This window comes from Ptychodera flava, chromosome 3, assembly GCF_041260155.1.
Source record: "Ptychodera flava strain L36383 chromosome 3, AS_Pfla_20210202, whole genome shotgun sequence".
Lineage (NCBI taxonomy): Eukaryota > Metazoa > Hemichordata > Enteropneusta > Ptychoderidae > Ptychodera > Ptychodera flava.
In genome coordinates, this window is record NC_091930.1 from 40,964,346 (window position 1) to 40,983,759 (window position 19,414).

At 41.9% G+C, this 19,414-nt stretch overlaps 2 protein-coding genes across 2 annotated transcripts; both read right to left on the reverse strand.

The window, feature by feature from the left end:
- Positions 1-718: 718 nt before the first annotated feature.
- Positions 719-8,760, reverse strand: LOC139130028 (tripartite motif-containing protein 2-like). Its single transcript, XM_070695745.1, has 2 exons — positions 8,552-8,760; positions 719-2,490 (listed from the first exon to the last, which is right to left on the reverse strand). The coding sequence occupies exon 2, from the start codon at positions 2,479-2,481 to the stop codon at positions 844-846; it is 1,638 nt and encodes a 545-aa protein (XP_070551846.1). The 5' UTR covers positions 2,482-2,490; positions 8,552-8,760; the 3' UTR covers positions 719-843.
- A 1,833-nt stretch (positions 8,761-10,593) lies between these two features.
- Positions 10,594-17,601, reverse strand: LOC139130029 (tripartite motif-containing protein 2-like). The gene is made up of 2 exons (XM_070695746.1): positions 17,481-17,601; positions 10,594-12,426 (listed from the first exon to the last, which is right to left on the reverse strand). Exon 2 carries the CDS (start codon positions 12,366-12,368, stop codon positions 11,523-11,525), a length of 846 nt encoding a protein of 281 aa, XP_070551847.1. The 5' UTR covers positions 12,369-12,426; positions 17,481-17,601; the 3' UTR covers positions 10,594-11,522.
- Positions 17,602-19,414: the final 1,813 nt, after the last annotated feature.

The following is a 19,414-nucleotide window of genomic DNA, read 5'->3' on the forward strand; positions in this document are numbered from 1 at the left end:
GAATAAACGCTCTTTCGGCTTGTAATTAAAATACAGCTGCTCGGGTGAAAAAAGTTGCCGAAATTTGTCTATCACGATAAGTTACAAAAAAAGAGTCTTTCTGGTCATAAACTTACGCCTCATGCCCCATCCGTCGTAGGTATCTTCGGCAAAAATCCTATCCATAGTAGTTCTCCTTAATAAACTGTTGACGCATTAACAGTATTTGAAAGCAAGTAATGTGTCGCAACAGGAAAATTAATGGCAAGTCACACAGACAGTTTTCTCTCTTCCCGTCCTTCACACTCATAAATGCTATGTAGAAAGAAAACATAATTTGCAATAAGTACAAAGTTAACAAAACCTGTTGCCGAAACCTGAAACCAAAGAGGTGTAGAGAAAAGATAAGAAAACACAACAACAGAATTGTATCACTGCATTTGTTTTGTGAACTGTCAACTTAGGACCAGAAACGAATCTCTCTCTAATTTTCTCGGCCAAACACAATGTATTCTCGATGGCTAAGTCATCCGTTTGTAGTCTATTTTCTCTGTTTAAAGATGACAACCCGATGGTTTTGGCTGTCCGTGACAATGACTTTGTATGGGTCATCAGAAGTGACAACCACTCCCCTAGGAACGTTCAGTTCGTCTTCGTCGGCATCAACCCGACAGATGAATTGCCCGTCAGGAGTGAACATTTGCACTTTGTCGTCGCTGGTCACGAAGATGTTGTCGCTCTTATCCAGGGCAATGCCTCTCGGATGCTGGAACTCGCCATCCGCGTCTCCCTGTTGGCCGAATTTGTGAGAGTACTTTCCGTCCTTGTCGTACACCTGGACACGGTTATTCTGATTGTCGGCGATTATGATGCTCCCGCGGCTGTTCCTCGCCATGAAGCAGGCCGGAGGACTTCACCATCCCCGTCGCCTTCATGTGCCATCGTGTCCCGAAAAGACCCATACCTTGAAAAGACCTGAATACAGTTCGTGGTAATATCAGATATGTAGAAGACGCCCTTTCTGTCACAGCTGACAATACCACAGGGTCTCTTAAGACGATCCTCGTCCCAAAATATCATCTTGACTTTGCCCTCCAAATCGCAGATTATCACGGTCTTGTTGGCAAAGTCGGACACGATCAGCTCGTCTTGGTTCAGCACCTCTATTGCCATGGGAACCACTTCATCCTCCATCTCGGGGATGGTGAACATCTTCAGGAATTCGCCGTCTCTGTCGAAAAGCTGGATACGCCCGTTTCCGGTGTCAGCGACGACTAGGTTGCCGTCTGGCATGATTGCTACCCCATCGGGGTAATGGAATTGCCCATCGTCTTCACCGTGTTTTCCGAATGATGAAAATAGTTCAAAAGTCGGACAAATCAAAGGGGCTTCACGTTTCTTCTTTCTTTCACCGGTCACTATCTTACCCAATTTGTCTTTGACGACCTTCTTCTCCACACTCTTGCTTTTCTCAAATTTCAGTGCCACCAACACCGGGATCTGCTCGATGTCTTCCTCGGGGAACTTTTTCACGCGTTCGTCAAGCTGCTTCTCCAGGCACAGTATCCCGACTTCGTTGCTCTGTTTCAACAAGTCTTCCGCGAACGACCGACACCCGTCGTAGTTTCCCCTCAGCTTCTTCAGCTTTTCCAATTTTGCTTTCAAGGTTTTCATCCTGCTTCCGTATTCCCGCTCCAACTCTTCCTGCAGCTCTTGCTCCTGCTGATCTATCTGCAATCTAATTTTAGTGAAGTGGTCGCCCATGTCGTGCCCTGCGTTCTCATTGGCTTCTTCGAGCTCTTTCGTCATTTCCGTTAGCAGCGTCATAGTCCTGTCTATCGTCGAGATCTCGCGTTGCAGGAAGCTCTTCAGGTCTTCAACCTTCGATCTCGTCAAGGCGGCTGCTTCGTCTATCTCTTCATGATCGTGATCGGGTTTTGAATGTTCGTACACAGAACACTCCAGGCATATGGGTATCTCGCACGTTCGACAATAGAGTTTTAGTTGGTTGCCCTCGTGGCTTGGACAGATAACCGGTTTCATAAAGGGAGACTCGTCGCTGTGCATGATCTCAAATTCTTCCATAGTGACCAGTTTGTGGTTCCTGGTAACGCGGATCTTGCCGTGACTGTCAGTGCAACCAGTGCAGAAAGACTGGCCACACTCGATACAGTACGACGCCACCGGATACTTGGAGCAGCTCTCGCACATCTTGCCGCCATACTTGCTCTCGGACCGCGAGACCAACTCCAGCAAATTGTTCAGGAGCTGGTTGTCCGCCATCGCCTGCACGCCCGCCTTCGGTATCATGAACGTTTTCCTGCAGAGGGGACACTTTGGCCTCTTCCTCCTCTCTGCGTCAGACGCTATGCAAGTCTCGCAGAATGAATGGAAGCATGGTAGGATTTTGGGCTTCTGGAATCTTTCTAGACATATCGGACACTGCAGAAAGCGATCATCCATCTCTTTATGGACAACCCGTCCTGATAATGCTGCACCCATCTCACCAGACTGAAATAGAAGAGAAGGCCAACGGATTAATATCACTGCTAATAATGTTATTTCTAATCGCGTTTGAAAACAAATTTTCCCAGTACCAGTTTTATATTTTACACTACAGCATCTATTTATAAAATCGTTGAACTATTACTATCTAGATAGTCTCATAGCCGTCGAGATATCTACTTGACTGTCAACCTGTTTGTAAGAGAATAATTACGACCGAAGCCCTGCAATTAAATACTTAACAATACCTCCTGTCGTCTTAGAACAATAAGAACTGTATTGCCCTATGACTTTCCGCTGTAACCCTTTGAGCGGCAAAGTCAGTTATTGTCACCTTTATAAAATATACCCTAGTCAGTTTTTTTTCAGATTTTCACCAAAATTTTGATATAAATGCAATGTCCATTCGGTCCAAAATTATTAAAAGAATTTTGGAAAAATTCACAAAAATTGAGGAAATGTTGCACTAAAATTTTTGTGGGAAAAATTACCCGGCGCACTCAAGGGGTTAATATCAGAACTACCACACACAGGGTACAGTCTCTTTATCCAATCGCGAGCTGCTGTGGTACAGCGTATGCCTCAAAAATGACTGGCAAAAACTGTACGTAGAAATCTACCTAATTTTCCGCCAGTTTCATTCCCGATTGGTTGGTTAGTATCACGTGTGCATGTTTCCACTATTGGTCCAGTGACCTCTTGTCACAGATTAAGGTTGAATTGCATGGTAGTGTTTGAACTTTGAATGTAGGGTATATCAATAATAACGCCAAGAATGATTAAATGTACGCCGACATCGGTCAAGCATAGAATACAGAGTGAATAATCGTGTTTTGGTGACAAGAAGTGGCAATATAATCACATGATTTACAACACTTGACAACTTGAACACGGCGAATGCAATTACTTTCACGAACGCGAAGAAACAGCCCAGATCATGAACTATGTCAACTCGAAGGTACTACATCACGTAGTTTTGTAAGCTTACTCGATTTCTATTTGATTTTTTTTCCTATTAAGTTATCAATGTTGATGTCTCTGGCTACAATGGACTAATAAACGATCATTTAATAGCCTGAGTGTTATATTGCTGTCACCGTGACAGCAAAAGCAGGTTGTTTGAAGACACAACCTGTGTTCAGGCTTTCTGTAGCAAATAAAGTTTTCACACGAATCTTTGTTGGATGCTGGCTCGTTTGAGTCCGAATCACGAAAATTTGACACTGGATAGAATCGCCTACCACACTGTGGTGATCTAAAAAGGGTAGATCGTCCATGTAGCCGACACGAACACAAAGTGTCTCTGAAAAAGATCCAAAGCTGCCGTCAAATTCACCTTTAACAACTCATCAATCTGCAGGTTGGTCACGCTCCTGACAGTCTGGGAGTGGATGGTGGTAATCCTGCGGTAGAGGGTACTCAAGAAGTTGCCCATCTGTGTGCGAAACAGGAGTCTGCCGTACGTTTGGGCTGCGATGTGATACGATACATGTATGCTGCCCTGGGACGGAGAACAAAGCGCCGTAAATCGTGGCATTGATGTTTGTTTAAAAGACCGAAAGAGATCCCGCAAATAATTTAGCGCCCACTCGACTTGTCAAGTGGAATGGGTCTGCTTAGATTTATCCGCAGGTGGTTATTTCATCGCGCAGGAATGGATGTTTAGGCGCAGTTGGAGGGACTGGGATCTATGTCAAGTGTGTAGACAAACACAGTTACATATAAGCAACTTTTCAATTGCCTATATCAATGAACCGGCAAAGTAGATTCCTACCCTGTCACATATCTTGTGTTTATGAATTTTAAACAGCAACACCCCCTACACACAAAACCGTACTTCCAACTGAATCATATGTAATTTTTTCATGCATCCACAACGCTCGAAGGTCGAAGCCAATTGAGGTTAACATTAAGGTGGCCTCGTCCCAGGAGCGTCCCACTCGCAGCCTCGAACCCGGCCGGTTAAAATTACAATAAAACAAATATTATTTTCTCTGTAATTTTTCGATGCATCGTGCTGTTATGACCTCGGTAAACGTTTTGTTTGGCTAACATGACCCCATCAGTTTCTTATCTGTCAGGCCACACTGTGAACAGTGACACCGGCAGCCATTTTAGTGTATCGAAACATGTTCAGCTCTTGTTTAATGATTAACTCAATCGCAATGGCAGTGATATCAGCACCTCGCCCACTTGTCAGTTGTAAATAGTCAATTAGTCACGGTAGATTGTGACGACAGTATATCAGTGTAGATCAGTATCGTATATTTAACATGTTTAAATGTACATCTAATGAATCACAAACGAAATGCCATACTTAGCCATTTGTTTTATTATCTGTTCATTTGTTTTCAGAATGATCTAAGAACGGCAGACGTCAATTATAGTAAAGGACGCCGCTTTATTTTAAATGGGTTAACAACTTTCTACTATCAGCCTTCTTTGACTCAGTATATACAGCATTATTACGAATGCTACGAGATGTGATTAACGATGCGAAGTGTACGTCATTACCGATACTCGTTATATTTAAGAAGGACTGTGATAATACTATTGCAATATTAATTCAGATTAACCACTCGCACGTGATTCAAACATACATGTACTAATAGCACTACAACTGATGGCTGTTTAATAGATAGGTGTTGACTAAGTAAGTGAGTGAGTAAGTAAGTGATATTTATTCAGTACTACAGGCCATTGGCCTTCATGTACAGCGAAAACAGGAAATGAATGATGAATATCAAGGACAGACGTGTTCTCTCTTCATGGTACATGTCTGCATTTATTAACGTTATTCTTGATACCAAATATGTACACTTCATGTATTATTTAAAGCCCCAATAGCTGCAAATTTTATACATTATTTTCATGATTTATTTTCAAACCAAAGTTGGATTGTGTAAATGTGCTAACTGAAGGACATTTATATAGAAGTATCACTGCTCGCTGATTTGGATCAAGCCTACACTTGTAACAGGTTAAATAATGAACGGGTGCCGCGCTCATAAAATGGCGTCCCCAAGAATAGTACAAAAAACACAGTACTTCCTACACACACATCTTTGTCCTACCAGAAACAAGCATGATGCCATTTACTTGAATGCACAACACACGATGGCCAACATTTTGTTGTTGTAATCTTTATTTTCTCTGTCATATGATTATTTTTTGAAAATGGCGGGAATCTAAAATGATGTTAAAACGTTTGAATTTACATGCCACTTTCGACGTTATGACAGTGTTATACACTTTTTCAGTCTTTATTAGGTCTTATTCAAAGAGATGTCTTAGAAAACAAGATATTTTGAGATCAGTTTACAACACGTTCGCAGCTATTTGGGCTTTACTTATCGATTTTTTAAGTGAAGGATTTCAACGCATGCGGCTTCACATACGGGAATTGGGTTTATGGGGAATGTCATGTCCTTTTGCCACTTATTTTTCATGGATTTAATGATTAAAGGGCCAGTATAGTGCCAACTTTTGATAATTTTTTCACTATTTTTGAATGTGAACCATAATTCCTTGTTCTACTCCCCAAAGAATGTTGATATACACATTGTTCAGCTTGTCAACTCAGCCCATATGGTTGTAAACTGCAATTGTTATTGTTAAAAAGTGACTTCTGGTCTGGATTAGAATTCAAATGTATATAACATATAGACGCATTCATACAGACGCTAAGTTGACAAGCTAAATAGTGGGTGTTTCAATATTCTTTGGGGAGTAGAATAAGAAGTTGCAATTGATATACAAAATAAAAATAATGAAAAAAAAAAATCATTAAAAGTTAGCTTTACTGGCCTCTAACTGTTGTTATAGAGAAGTGAAACCTGTCGTCCTCTCGATCGATGACACCCGGCCCTTCTTTAAGGTAATGGTACGCCCGTCGAAACTTTGCAGACACATCACCGAGCGATACTGTACAATACTTTATTTATTACGTCATAAAAAGAACGAAACTAACGGTTCAAACTGGTACAATCAATAATTAGTGATGTATTGAGTGGGAAAATACCGGCAAATTTACTGATATTTGCACCAAAATGGCGACCCGTCTCTTTGTTGGCTCAGTAGGAAGCATAAGCTTAGTTATTTTATTGTCTCAAAAAACACAAGGATGCCGTTAACTTGCTCGAGAGAGTTTCAAAATATATCAACAAAAAGACTTCAGGCCAGCGATCAACATTGAGGTTTTGAGCTTCATTAAGCACGATTTCCCGACAAATTTTTGCCTCGTTATTGTTAAAGATCTCATGAACTTCGCCTTATAACATTGTTCATTGTATGTTAGAATTTCATAGAAAGTAGTGCTGTTGAATACAATCAAATTTTTATTGCAATAAGCATCATGACAAATTCGTTATTTTCCGTGTCTTCACTAGGATGTGTTGACTATATCCAAAGCTTATTTGAGACCTCTTTCAATAGCACTACAGACAAACATAGACATCTATGTTTGTCTGTGATAGCACAAGTCTTTCAAAGCGCGAAATAAATGAAAATTATGTTTTCCGCCACTTTTACCTGCCATGTTATAAACCTACCGACTCAGATACTTTTTCGAAGCTTCAAAAAGAGAGCGTAGAATTCTCAAATTTTGCCGTTTTTCGTTGGTCTCAATAACCAACTGAAATAAAAGATACAAATAAAATTAAACCGGTCTTAACTATTTCCAGACGGAATGTTGCAGGAAACAGCTAATTGTTGGTTTAATATCTTGACACTTGTGTAGAGTACTGTGTTTTTGTCTGAGCCAGCACAGGATGCAAAATCTCGAACGCAATTGCTCAGCTCAATGTCGCCATTGTTTCTGAGACTCTTTACGGACGTACTGAACAAATGACCACTACTTATCATATAAAGAGGACAGTATTGTTTTGTGTTTTTATTAATGGCTACTTTGACCATTATCTTTGTTGTGTAATATTTACACAGTAACGCTGTTGAACCTTGGCCTGTGAAATATCGAGCCACCACTGAGTGAGCGGCACACTACTGTATCAAAAATATGCCGAATATGATAAAAAATATTCTCTCCATGCCGATAGCATTCCTATCCGTCCGCCTGAAGAACAATAACATTTCTGTTTGGGTTTATCTCTCTCTTATTCTGTCATAGGACAGGGATTATTGTCAGGAATTCTAAACTCTGTTTGTGGAAAGTTCCTCGATGATCAAGGAATGTGATGCCATTACAGATGTATTAGATCATGATGACAGCATATGTATTGTCCAAATGAGTGTCATCGCTATTTTTGTCATTCAATATTGTTTTGCTACATTGTAACTGTTACGCGGGTTATGGGTTGTCTGCCGTTGAATTGCCGCCATTTCGAAGAAATACCGCGCATTTCTGTGTCGCTCAGTTCCAGAACCTGAGAACTCGTTACATTGTCGCTCTGTGTGTACATGTATGGTGACCTCCTGAATCAATATCCACACAGCCATTTGCGATTGTTTATACACTCCACCAGCCTTAAATGCAATTTATGTAAAAAACTTGGTTTTGGTTCTGTATCGCTAGCATTTTATATTCGAAAACTTCCTTCTTTTCTTGAAGTAAGTCGCTTTTGATGATTCATTTGTCAACAAACCAAACTGTGATGGGTAGAGGCCAGTTTGTGAATGAAAGATTATGTGTGGCGAAAGTACTGAAGTGACGCTTTAAAACTCGTATCACAACTCAACATATTGCAAACCACGACGCGCCGAGACCTTAGGGAAGCACGTGTAAAGCGCCGAAAGGAGAACTCAGACTTGCTTGTTCGAACCTTATCACAACAACATTGGGGCAAAGTCAACTGCTTGCCTATCATAATATCCGGCGAAGCTACAGGGGGCACTCCACGTGAATTATAACGGTAGTGGAAGTCCTGAAGACAGAATCTAGGGCAAATCAATTCGGTTTCCAAACGACTCCAGATCTTGTGTATATTTGATGTGTACATCATTATCAAGTTTCGCCCTAGTCATTACGTGGTCCGCTCAACTACTGCAAGTACTAGTAGACCAGGCGACTCGGATAATTCCAGCAACACGACTAATCGTTGAAATGGCTTACCTTTGTCGTGACGTCAGGAAGATTTTACTGTATCCACTCGAGATCCTTTGGCAGTTACGAGATTCTCAGCAAAATGTATATACATTCACATTGTCTCCTATCGCATAAATAATAAGAACCGTCGAAAATCGACAATTTGTGAATGCGATTTTTCATCGGCGGATAACCTGTACCGTCTGTAAAAGCTAATACCTTTGTCTGCAGTGAACGACATGACGTCATATCCTAATATCACGTGACAACGACTTGTTTGACATTCTCGCGTTGTTACGATCTAGGAGATATCACTTCCCGATCGACAGATTTTACAATTAATTCCGCATTTGAATTGCGATTTTTATGGACGGCATGAAAACCAAAACCCACTCTGTCCAGGTGAAGGCTGGCCCGGGAAGGATACGGAAAGCCCTCGCTGTAGCGGGCACAAAATGTTGTCGGGAACTTTGGAACCAACGAATGCACGTCACAGCCTATCAAACTTAAGATTACATACGCGTCGCGTGGACGTGGTATTTAGCTCACCTTTGACCCATATCACGGTAACCTGCCCATGGCATACTTTGTGTACAAATCGATATCTTGCTCCGGTTTTGCTCCGAGATTAAGGAAATAAGTTCAGGATATATACAGGGGCTATCATTTGAAAAAAGTTTCTCCATATTGAAAGTTTTTAAATTTGCCGCTTTGGAATATCATTACGAAATATAGATATACAGATGGATACTTTTCAAAGACAATATCTCCGGACATGTTTTGTAAGCTTGGTCCCAAAGTTTCTAAACAAGAAAACAAACGACTCGTTAGCATTGTGTTAGAGGGCGTTGTCACTGTCCGTCTGAAGTTGTTTGTCTTCTCTATACTCTCATTCTAATAAATGAATTACGTTCCACTCCATTCATTCATTAATGATGGATCAGCCAGAGGGGCAGCTTGGGATCAGCCAGAGGGGCAGCTTTATTACAGACAAGTAGAGCAAAGTATACAGTACACATTATAACTGGGTGCGGGAGCTAATGCGTGGCGGAAGCGGTTGAAATGTATTACCCGCGTCACCTGTGCCGTCCAGGAAAAACCAGAGGTAAAAAAAACCTTAGATTAGGGAAATTCTCTGGAAACCTGTGTCCGAAAACAGTGCATAACACAGGACCACGGGGTGGTGTCGGACTTCACCACTTTCGTTCATTCCCTCAATACGAAAACACAACAACATCATTGTTTTTGAAGATAACTTGGACGAACCCGTCTGTAGGCTGCTGAAGTGCCTGGCTAGACTGAATACCTAATTCCAAACTTCCAACTTATAGCTCCGTAGCCCCGCCCACGCATTAATCATTAATGCCACGTGCCAAATTTACGTAACGTGAAGACATCAATTTCTCTCTATACTATCGAACCGCGAGAAATTATATTTCTTTACAGTGCAGAGATGAAATATATTGTAGCAAATTATTGCACGTATACGTCCGGCCCGTCAACAAACTGATTCACGTGACCTATGGGAAGGAGTTTAAGATATGTACCATGGTTTAATATATATATATATATATATATATATATATATATATATATATATATTTATATATATATATATATATATATATATAAAATCGGTCTTTGAGTCCTTGGTTCAAGTCGGTGTCGGTGAGCAAAAATGGTCGCTGTGAAGAGTGTAATGAATCAATAGCTGACGCTATAGGATTTTGAGAGTTCATCGTCGGATCAAGGTGAACGTGGTGCATCAGCGTTGAGGATGCTCAGTAAAGCTGTGCCTTGATCATCCCGGATCGACCACCCCCCCCCCTCCCGGGCGGCGCATCGGGTTCAATCCGCTCATGTATTTCACTTCCATTGGTACGGTATATAATATAACAAGTACATGAGGAATTCCTGTGAAATAGTACAGCCACTTACAGTCACGCATCAAGTCAAATTTTTGACTCCAGCAAAACAAAACCAAAATATTTGACAGGGCTGATATTCAATTTATGCTGATGCATGTTTTACAATTACCTAAATAAAATTTTAAAACCAAACCAAACAAGTACCCTAGCTTCAAATAAGTATTTATTTCAACTGAAACGGAATAACTTCATGCACGTACATACACTCCATCGGAAACCTGGAAGATATTTTCAGAAGGACTCATTTTAAATCCAAATGCTCAATATAAATTCTGAATGAAATTGTTGAGTACTAACAGAACATGCATTTACTGCTGATGAAAATCTATGGGTACAAAATAATTATTAGGTGCAGTGTCTCGCTGTATATGGCAAAGGATGAAAATTGCACGTGATAATTGTCCGGGAATTCTCTAGAATTTCCAGTGTTTTGACATTACCTAAATTTCCAGTGTTTTGACATTACAGAAAATGTACGCTTGTCTATCGCTCTCGTAAACTTGTCTATTGCTCTATCTCTTAACTCTAGTCTTAAAGTGCTAGACTGTAAAAATTGACCAGTTGTAGAGTATTAGACCTGCTACTTCGACATCGAAAATAAACGCTAGGAATTAGCGACAAAAACTGCCTGGCTTGCCTAAAATAAACAACTGGTAAGCCTTTGATTCCAAAGTGACCGTCCCTAGGGAAGGGTTCACAGTGACGTCATACTTTGGTCGAATTTGGATTGCAGCTAAACAAAAAGACATGTTCAGAGTGTGAACGTTTCGTTTGTACGTATGTATGTATATGTATGTATGTATGTATGTATGTATGTACGTACGTACGTATGTATGTATGTATGTATGTATGTATGTATGTATGTATGTATGTGTGTGTGTATGTATGTATGTATGTAATACATCCAGTAAGGCTGTAACCTAGCTTGTTTATCTATTCATGTTTGTTTACTTTGATACCGAACAAGTTGAAAACGTTCATAAAATGTTACATCTGTTGGTTATCAACAATTTTACTTTTTTTATGAGATTAAACTGATCCAAACTGATTGTAGCATGCAGCGTGCTCATTCACTGTTCCCGGTCGTATATTCTTATAAGGTTGCAGTCCGAGTCGGATACAACGACTTCACAGGGCACTCGCTGAGTGACAGCGACGCCAACGGGCGTGCCTACTTCGTCATCGTCAGAGTCCACTCGGCAGATAAACTTCCCGCTCGGCGAGTACATCAGAACGCCTCCGCTGCAGGCTGTGAAGATGTTGTCGTGTACGTCGACCGCCACGCCCCTGAGGTCGCTGAAGCCCTCCGAGTTCTCGTTGTCGTCGTCGCTGGCCCCGAAGCAGCGCACGAAGTCGCCCTCGCTGGTGAAGATTTGCACTCGGTTGTTGCCGGAGTCCGACACGACGAGTTCCTGCTTGCTGTTGAGCGCGATGTAGGACGGTCGCTGCAACTGGCCGTCTTCATTTCCATAGCAACCGATGACCTTCACCTGCTTCCCCAGGAGATTGAAGACGTGAATGCAGCCGTCTTCCGAATCGACCACGTAAATGCTGACGGCATTTTTCTCCCCGAAGGCCACCACCCCAATCGGAGCTTTCAGTATGCCTTCGCCGATCGTCCGAATAATCTTCCCGTTTTGCGTGACGATGTACACCACTGCGTTTCCGTGATCGGTTATGGCGTATCTTTCGCGAGTGATGGGGGCGATGTCTATAGGGTCCTCAGCCACGTCCAGTTTCGTCATATACCGACAGCTCCACGTGAAGAACTGTACTCTTTTGCTGCCGCGGTCGGCGACTATGATGTCACCGTTCAGCGAGAGAGCGACCCCATGAGGGCTCTTGAGACGTTTACTGCCGAATTTCTCCATGACTTGAAAATGCATGGTGGGATATTCAAACGAGTTCGCTGCCATGGTGACGCGTCCCCTGATTGGCTAGAAGTCACTCGGTTCGAGAGGGAAACCCACACTTCTGCAAAAAAGGAACATCGAATTCTGGTGAAATTTTCAGAACTGAATTTATGTTAATTTCTTTTCAATATAAATAAGTTTTCTCAAGAGTGAGAATGTCTCTGGCAACGTGTGAACACAAATAGGCAACATAATGGACATCTTGACTTTCTCATAGGATAGCTAAATTGTGCACTATTAGGCCAAGAAAAATATATTTCCGGTATTTAATCCGACCTACCCTAGAAAACATGGCCGCTGACCCAAACATTTTTTTTCGCATTTTCAAAAAATGTCGAGTAGCCCAAATTTTCTAACTTTTACCGTATTCTATGGGTCTCAGCCAACAAAAGGGAAAAAAACTTACTTCCAACCTACCGACCTTAATTTTCGGAGGTATACGTCACCGGCAAGACACTTTTTTATTTGGCTTTATACAAACAGGGGTATTTCTAGGACACTGATGTAACTATCGCTCTTATTTGCAAAACTAATTAATGTTGAGGGTGCATCGAATTTGATATATATTCCGTATTACGCCACAGGTTCTATAAACCATTGGGTGGGGACGTCACCGTGTCAGTCAGTCACTCTTGGTGTACGTGATTGCATTTTTATTTTTTTTCTAATGGTGCGTCCATGATGACGTGTCTCGTTACACATACCATCTATCAACAGCACTAATAACCGCTCATTCCGTTCACAGGCGCCCGTGGGTTGGGTACTCTGCTAGATCGATCGATTTTCTGCTCGATCGATCTACTAGTATCGATACCGTGCTCGATCTGCCCGCCACGCGTGGCGGGCAGATCGAGCATGCGATCGATAGATCGAGCAGAAAATCGATCGATCTAGTAGAATACCCAACCCATGGGCGCCTGTGATTCTGTTGTCTCCATATGGGACGACAAATTGTATTACGCACGAGTATAGAACTGCACATTGCCCATTTATAAAATACACAATGTCCCATGGCAATTTTAGTCGTGGCAATCTGATTCGTATAGCGCTCTTCTGTAGCGAAATTGCTATAGTTCTAGCTAAGATAGCTATAGCTATGAGATCGTTACCACCAAACCTTGTTTGAACGCTGAATGCAGTGTGTTAAATGTTACAGGCAAATGTGTGTTGTTAAGGAACGGACCCTTCAGAGATTTCAGACCGTGCATGTATCGGGGTCCAGACACTTCGCACCAAAACCAGTTCGCCCCACACAACTTCGCCCCCAAACCATTTCGTACCAAAACCACCTCGTCCCAAGTATACTATTTCGCCCAACGCCACTTCGCCCCAAGTACCACCTCGTACTAAAACCACTTCGCCTAAAGTATAGTACCGTCAACTCGTCCTAAAACAACGATGCCACGACTTATCATGACGTTGCTTTTACCTGCAACTCAGACGCATTAATGTGGGTATTTTGGCTACCACGAACCATTTATTCTTGCACGAAACCATAAACGGTATATTAGTAAAAAGAAACACGCAAACTACTGTCACTGAATGCTACAACTCAGGTGCCGTGCGCGGAATTGCACGATGTCATTTTCTCAAAATGTGTACAATTTCATGATTTCAGTCCGGGGATGATAGAAAGGTGATTAAAACTTCGATGGCAGTGGTTGGTTATTATTTTCAGGTTTTAACGGTTAGCGATAAGTTTGGGGCGAAGTGGCATTGTTTTGGGGGTGAAACGGTTTTGGGCGACGTGACGTTTGGGGCGAAGAGATTTTGGTACGAGGTTGTTTTGGTGCGAAGTGGTTTTGGTGCGAAGTGTCTGGGAACCCATGGATCATGGACTTGAAGGCCCCCCCCCTCCCCCCTCCCCCCCCCCCCCCCACCGACTAAAAGATCCGTCGCTCGAGGGCGCTCTCTACCTCGAGCGACGGATCTTTCAGTCTGGAAGACCCCTCACTTTACGGTGCGGGTCGCGAAGCGAGTTCAGGTGCCTTTATAGGACACTGGTCAGATCGAAAGCGTACAATTTCTTTTCGTTTTCAAAGAGTGGAGTAGATATATTTTCACTAACCTGTCACTTGAATAGTTTTTGCAAACAGTAAGGCGAAAAATCTAGCAATGCTGCCGGGCCGGGGTAAGTGTCACTCAGTATTATAATTTTAAATTTGACTAGCTTTCTCCAAAGAGTTCGTTTCATGATATCCGTGGAAAAAAATATTTTAGGGACGTGACTGACAGGCTGTGAATGTAGACAGAGCAGAAAAGAAATGATATCGGACAGAACCACTTCGCGCACTCCTCAAAACAAGGATGAGAAATTCAGAATCAAAAGCGTCCCTCAAGCGCCTGAATTTCTCACTCAAAGATAGTTTACAACCGTTTGTAAAGAAACTGTACAGTGCTTGAATTAGACTGACACGAGAGAATGAAAGGGCACAGCGTGCAAAACAAGGACAGAAAGTACAGTTACATGACATTTATTGATTTCGGTATAAAAGACTGCGCGAAGAAAGACACACTGTGGAGAAAGCTAGGAAACAATGGTCAGGGCGGATTGACAGACTGACATATGGACAGAAAATGCGTCGACACTGGCGCGTTGGCATGGCTTAGGCGCACGTCCTGTTTCTATGGTATTGTCGGGGCCTGAGCACGCTGAAAAGGAACCGAAAATGGATCTAGGTTATGTGGACACTGACAAAAGAAGCATTCTCGACCCCTATCAACCATTTTCTGATACTTAAATGATAATTAGGCCACGTTCTGTTGAGCGGTGTAGTCTTCCCCGATAACACCACCAAGTCGACAGATTAAGATGTAACGGCGCCATTGTTTGGCGGAGCAACACAAAAATTCGTTGTTTCAGGCGGACAGCATGTCACGAATTTTACCAGCCCAGCATGCCTGCACGATTACCGTGTTGACAAAGCTGTCGACAGAACTCGTATAAATTATTGACGGAATTTTGTGACGCCCTTACGTTGAGTAACTGCTCTGTATTATTTGGCAAGACTTCGCTGACAAAAAAGAAGGTCGCCATGAAAAAAAGCCTGTAAAATCGAGGCACAACTTTGGCAGCCCATTTCAGAATTTTTAAGGTAGTATGCACCTCGAAAGTGAAAGACTTAAACTTTTGCTCTAACTTTCCTCAAGGAATCTTTCAATCATTCTCTTTCTAAATCAAGAATAAAAATAGGGGGTCACCGTGCAAATTTTGGTACTAGAGAAACAAATTATCCAAGATTTACCGATATTAGAAATTCAAAATGGCTGCCATCCCTGTGTTAACTCTATGGAGAAAAATAAAAAAATTCGAATTTCGAAAAAATATGCCACGAAAAAGTTTTCTTTCACCAAGAGCTTTAAAATGAACCCCCACATGTGGTATATCAGAAGAGAATTGTAAAAGTTTGAGAGTCCGAATGTCTGTCCCCGAGGTGCGTTCTACCGGCGTAAGTTAGAATGCGCCTAAGAGACAGATATTTCAACTCGAAAACGGTTTTACACTACTTTTATATTTCTGATCCACAACTTGTGTGGCTCACTTTGAAGCTCTTGACGTAAATAAAATCTTCACTATCTTATTTTTGTGAAAAATCAAAAATTTATTTTACCCTCAGTCAGAGTTAACTCAGAGGGCTGGGTGACGACCATTTTGAATTTCAAATATTTGGCAAATGTATGGCCTTCACGTACCAAAATTTGTACGGTTTCCCCGATTTTTATTCTTCATTTTGAAAGAGAATGGTTAAACGTTTTTTCTTGAAAAGTTTTAGCAAAAATTTATGTCTTTTACTTCGGATGTGCAAACTACCTTAAACACGACCGTTTGCTAACCCGAAACTTATTATTCTAGTTTAGCTCAACACAAGATACAGGTCAAAATTATTCCATCCCCTTTGACATGACTATTTGAATGAATTTTCCATATTTGCATCGTACATTCTTGCTAGTTTTACCTTTTGTCCGTGGTATACTTCGTAGCATAGGTGTCATACAGCTTTCTTACCGACTTGAAGGGCTCAAGTTGCTTATATAAATGACCCGTAATAGAAACTTGTTTGGCTCAGGCCTTCGTTTAACGCACACGTCGAGTTTCAACATGGGCAAGCAACGGGCTGTAGCCCAAACAGAAAAGCAATGTGCGGAAGCAGCCAAATATTCTGTTACCTGCTCAGATTGCACACACACAAAAAAGAGTATGCCATATTTGAAAGGCTGATGACTCTATTTCGCTTGGTTTTTTTTTTCATCCTGTGCTCAGCAGATCGGAAATTGGTACTCGAATTTCGACATGTAGTGGTTCGCTCCCGGCTACGCAGGTATTTTTAAGGCCGGGGCACTGCTTTACAGAGAGTACGCTGGGATCGACAAAAAAACAGCGGGAAGCTTGGAAAGTGGTAACGAGACCCGCTTAATAACACTCGACGTGGAAAATGGAATGTTTTTACCGCCGCCTGAGAAACGTGGCTGGCAACCGGAGCCCCTTGCAACACCTCTGCAGCGCGGAAAGTTGACCCCAGAGCGAGCACAAATCCCTCCTATATTATTTCTGTCGAGTCCGGCTTCTAAGTATACGCGATGAGCCTAACACAGTCCCGCCATTGTATGGTGGTGTTTTTACCTCTGAAAGTTGGCGACACGAACAGTGTAGGGTATTTGAAGCCGTATGAAATATATATTAGCTGGAGGGACCCGGGCGTTTATTAACCGTTTTCGAAGTATGTACAATCGCAGCAGAAAGCTCTTAAACGCTCATCTTTGCAGATCAAGTACATGGATTCAATGTCGTGTGCATATTCGCTGGTGAACAAGGCATTTTAGTTAATTCGAGGGAGGGGGGTGACCCGGTGAAACGGAAAATATTATTAACCACAGGGAAGTTAGAACTTCAATAGACAGGTGACTTTGTACTTTGTTCAACGCGGAACGCCTTTTCATAATAATAACCATGATATGATATGATGTGATGGGGTGTGATACCAAAACTGTTGTCAACGGCAAGCAATTTGCTACTTTCCTTTGCGGTAACTCCAGTCTAAATGATTTTACCTCTTTCTTTACACTCTCTTTTCGACATGAGAAATGAAAATAAGACTAGTTTTTAAAAAAACTCACCTTGTCTACCGCGTTTCGATGTCCACTTAATGATAGGAACAGTACGGACGGTGACGCACGCACAAAACGAGAAGCTAGTCTGTCCTTGAGTCGCACGCAGCGCCAAGCGATGACTGTGAGTAAGGGTAGCCAATGCGCTAGTCTGTTTCGGTAATTTATGTATAAAGGCCTCCTGATTATTCACTGCGTGCGCGCGCTGTTGGAATTCGAGGATACCTTTAAATCTTTCCGCGTCGTTTGGCGATCACAATGATGGCACGCTGTAGCGTTTTATTTGCTGAAAAAATGTGTAAGCTTGCTTTTGTAATTCGTGTCGTGTGTGCTATCTGACAACACATGATGTAACCTCTCTCTCTCTCTCTCTCTCTCTCTCTCTCTCTCTCTCTCTCTCTCTCTCTTCATCAGTTAGGCCTATATCCTTTTAATGGTATCGACATTACATGTCAAATAGCTTACCCGTTGAATGCGATCTGTGTAAATGGTAATTATTCAACTCTTCGACCAAAATTGACTCTTACAGCAGGTCAGCTATTAACTGTTCAGAGTGACTAGCTGAACAGACTTAACACCTCTGCATTTACAGTTAGGTCAAAGGTTCGTTTAAGGTGAACGGGCCACATAAATTCACAATAGCACGGTTCGTCAAGTCAAGCTTCACACTACAGTATTCTAATTGCACCTGGCGTCGGTCTGTCTGTACCGAATCGTAGTCGATGTTCATCGCGACTCAAAAATCGCTGAGCGGGAACTACTGGCGCGATATACATTTTCTCGTTAGAGGCTGTTTGCTGAGCTAGTTTACTCTCGTGTGGGGTCGATTTTACGTGAGTTCAATTTTGTCCTCGCGAGCAGTTGAGCAAAATATCCAACGTGTTTTATATTTCTTGCCTCGCGATGCAAGTTCCTCACCGTATGCGCCGGAGAAAGTGATTTTCCTCACGTCTTCTTCACTGAAGTACGCGTGTGGAGATCACGTGACATTGCAAAGTGACCGCCCGTAGCCAGGCCCGCAGCAATGAAATCGTATATATGTTGTTGTGTTCACCAACGAAATATTTATTCATACTTGAGGGCGAAACACTAATTTTTTTTTGAAAATTCATATTCCTGCTCTTTTCCCCTGTTTTCTTTGTTTTCATTTTGCTTGTTTGTTTTTGAAGAGGGATTCGTGTTTTATGATCAAAATCATTTCGAATTACCTTATTTTTGACTCGTAATTGACCCTGTACGTGTACAATGTCGAATGTCATTGTTGACAGCTTCAAGTTCATTTGGTTTTCACAGTACAAATTGTGTATCAACATCAAACACAATGGGTGGTGTGTTTGGGAGGCTAATGCTCGGTGCTTCAATGTACTTCGATGAAGCGGCAGGCTTTAAAGGTATACAGTCACCTGTAATCTAAATATACCCATATATAGTCAAAGGGGCGTTCCTTGGTATTCAAAATGCCCATGTGAGGGCGCTGTTTTAAAAAGCGGCCACCCGCTTAAAATCTGTGATTGGTCAGATTTTCTCTTTCCATGGTAACTGTGGCAAAATTGGAACAGGTGACAGTATACCTTTAATGTTCACAACTTTTTCAGTTCTATTTTTTTTCCACTCTCTTCGACAAAATCATGTCAGTAAGCTTCGTACATTGTGTGTGTTTTTTATGAGATAGCTTTTTTCAGCAAATGTGCTTCAAATTACGTAGACAGAATCAACAAAAGGCGGCTAGCCGGGTGCTTTTCAAAAACTGAATGCATAAATATTACAATGCATAAACACTACAAAAATACGTACTGACCCTCACTGATTTCTTGTTTTAAGAATGCTGCCCGCCCTTCTCCTTGGTCAAAAGCAAGAGGCTAGCCCCCATGCCAAATGATTTACATTTAACTTGGAATACTGCAAATATGGGCGCATTGCCAACAGAAAGAATGCCAGTTGTA

Bases quoted from the DNA above. Each gene is read 5' to 3' on its own strand.
- LOC139130028 (XM_070695745.1), bottom strand. From the start codon at position 2,481: ATGGGTGCAGCATTATCAGGACGGGTTGTCCATAAAGAGATGGATGAT.
- LOC139130029 (XM_070695746.1), bottom strand. From the start codon at position 12,368: ATGGCAGCGAACTCGTTTGAATATCCCACCATGCATTTTCAAGTCATG.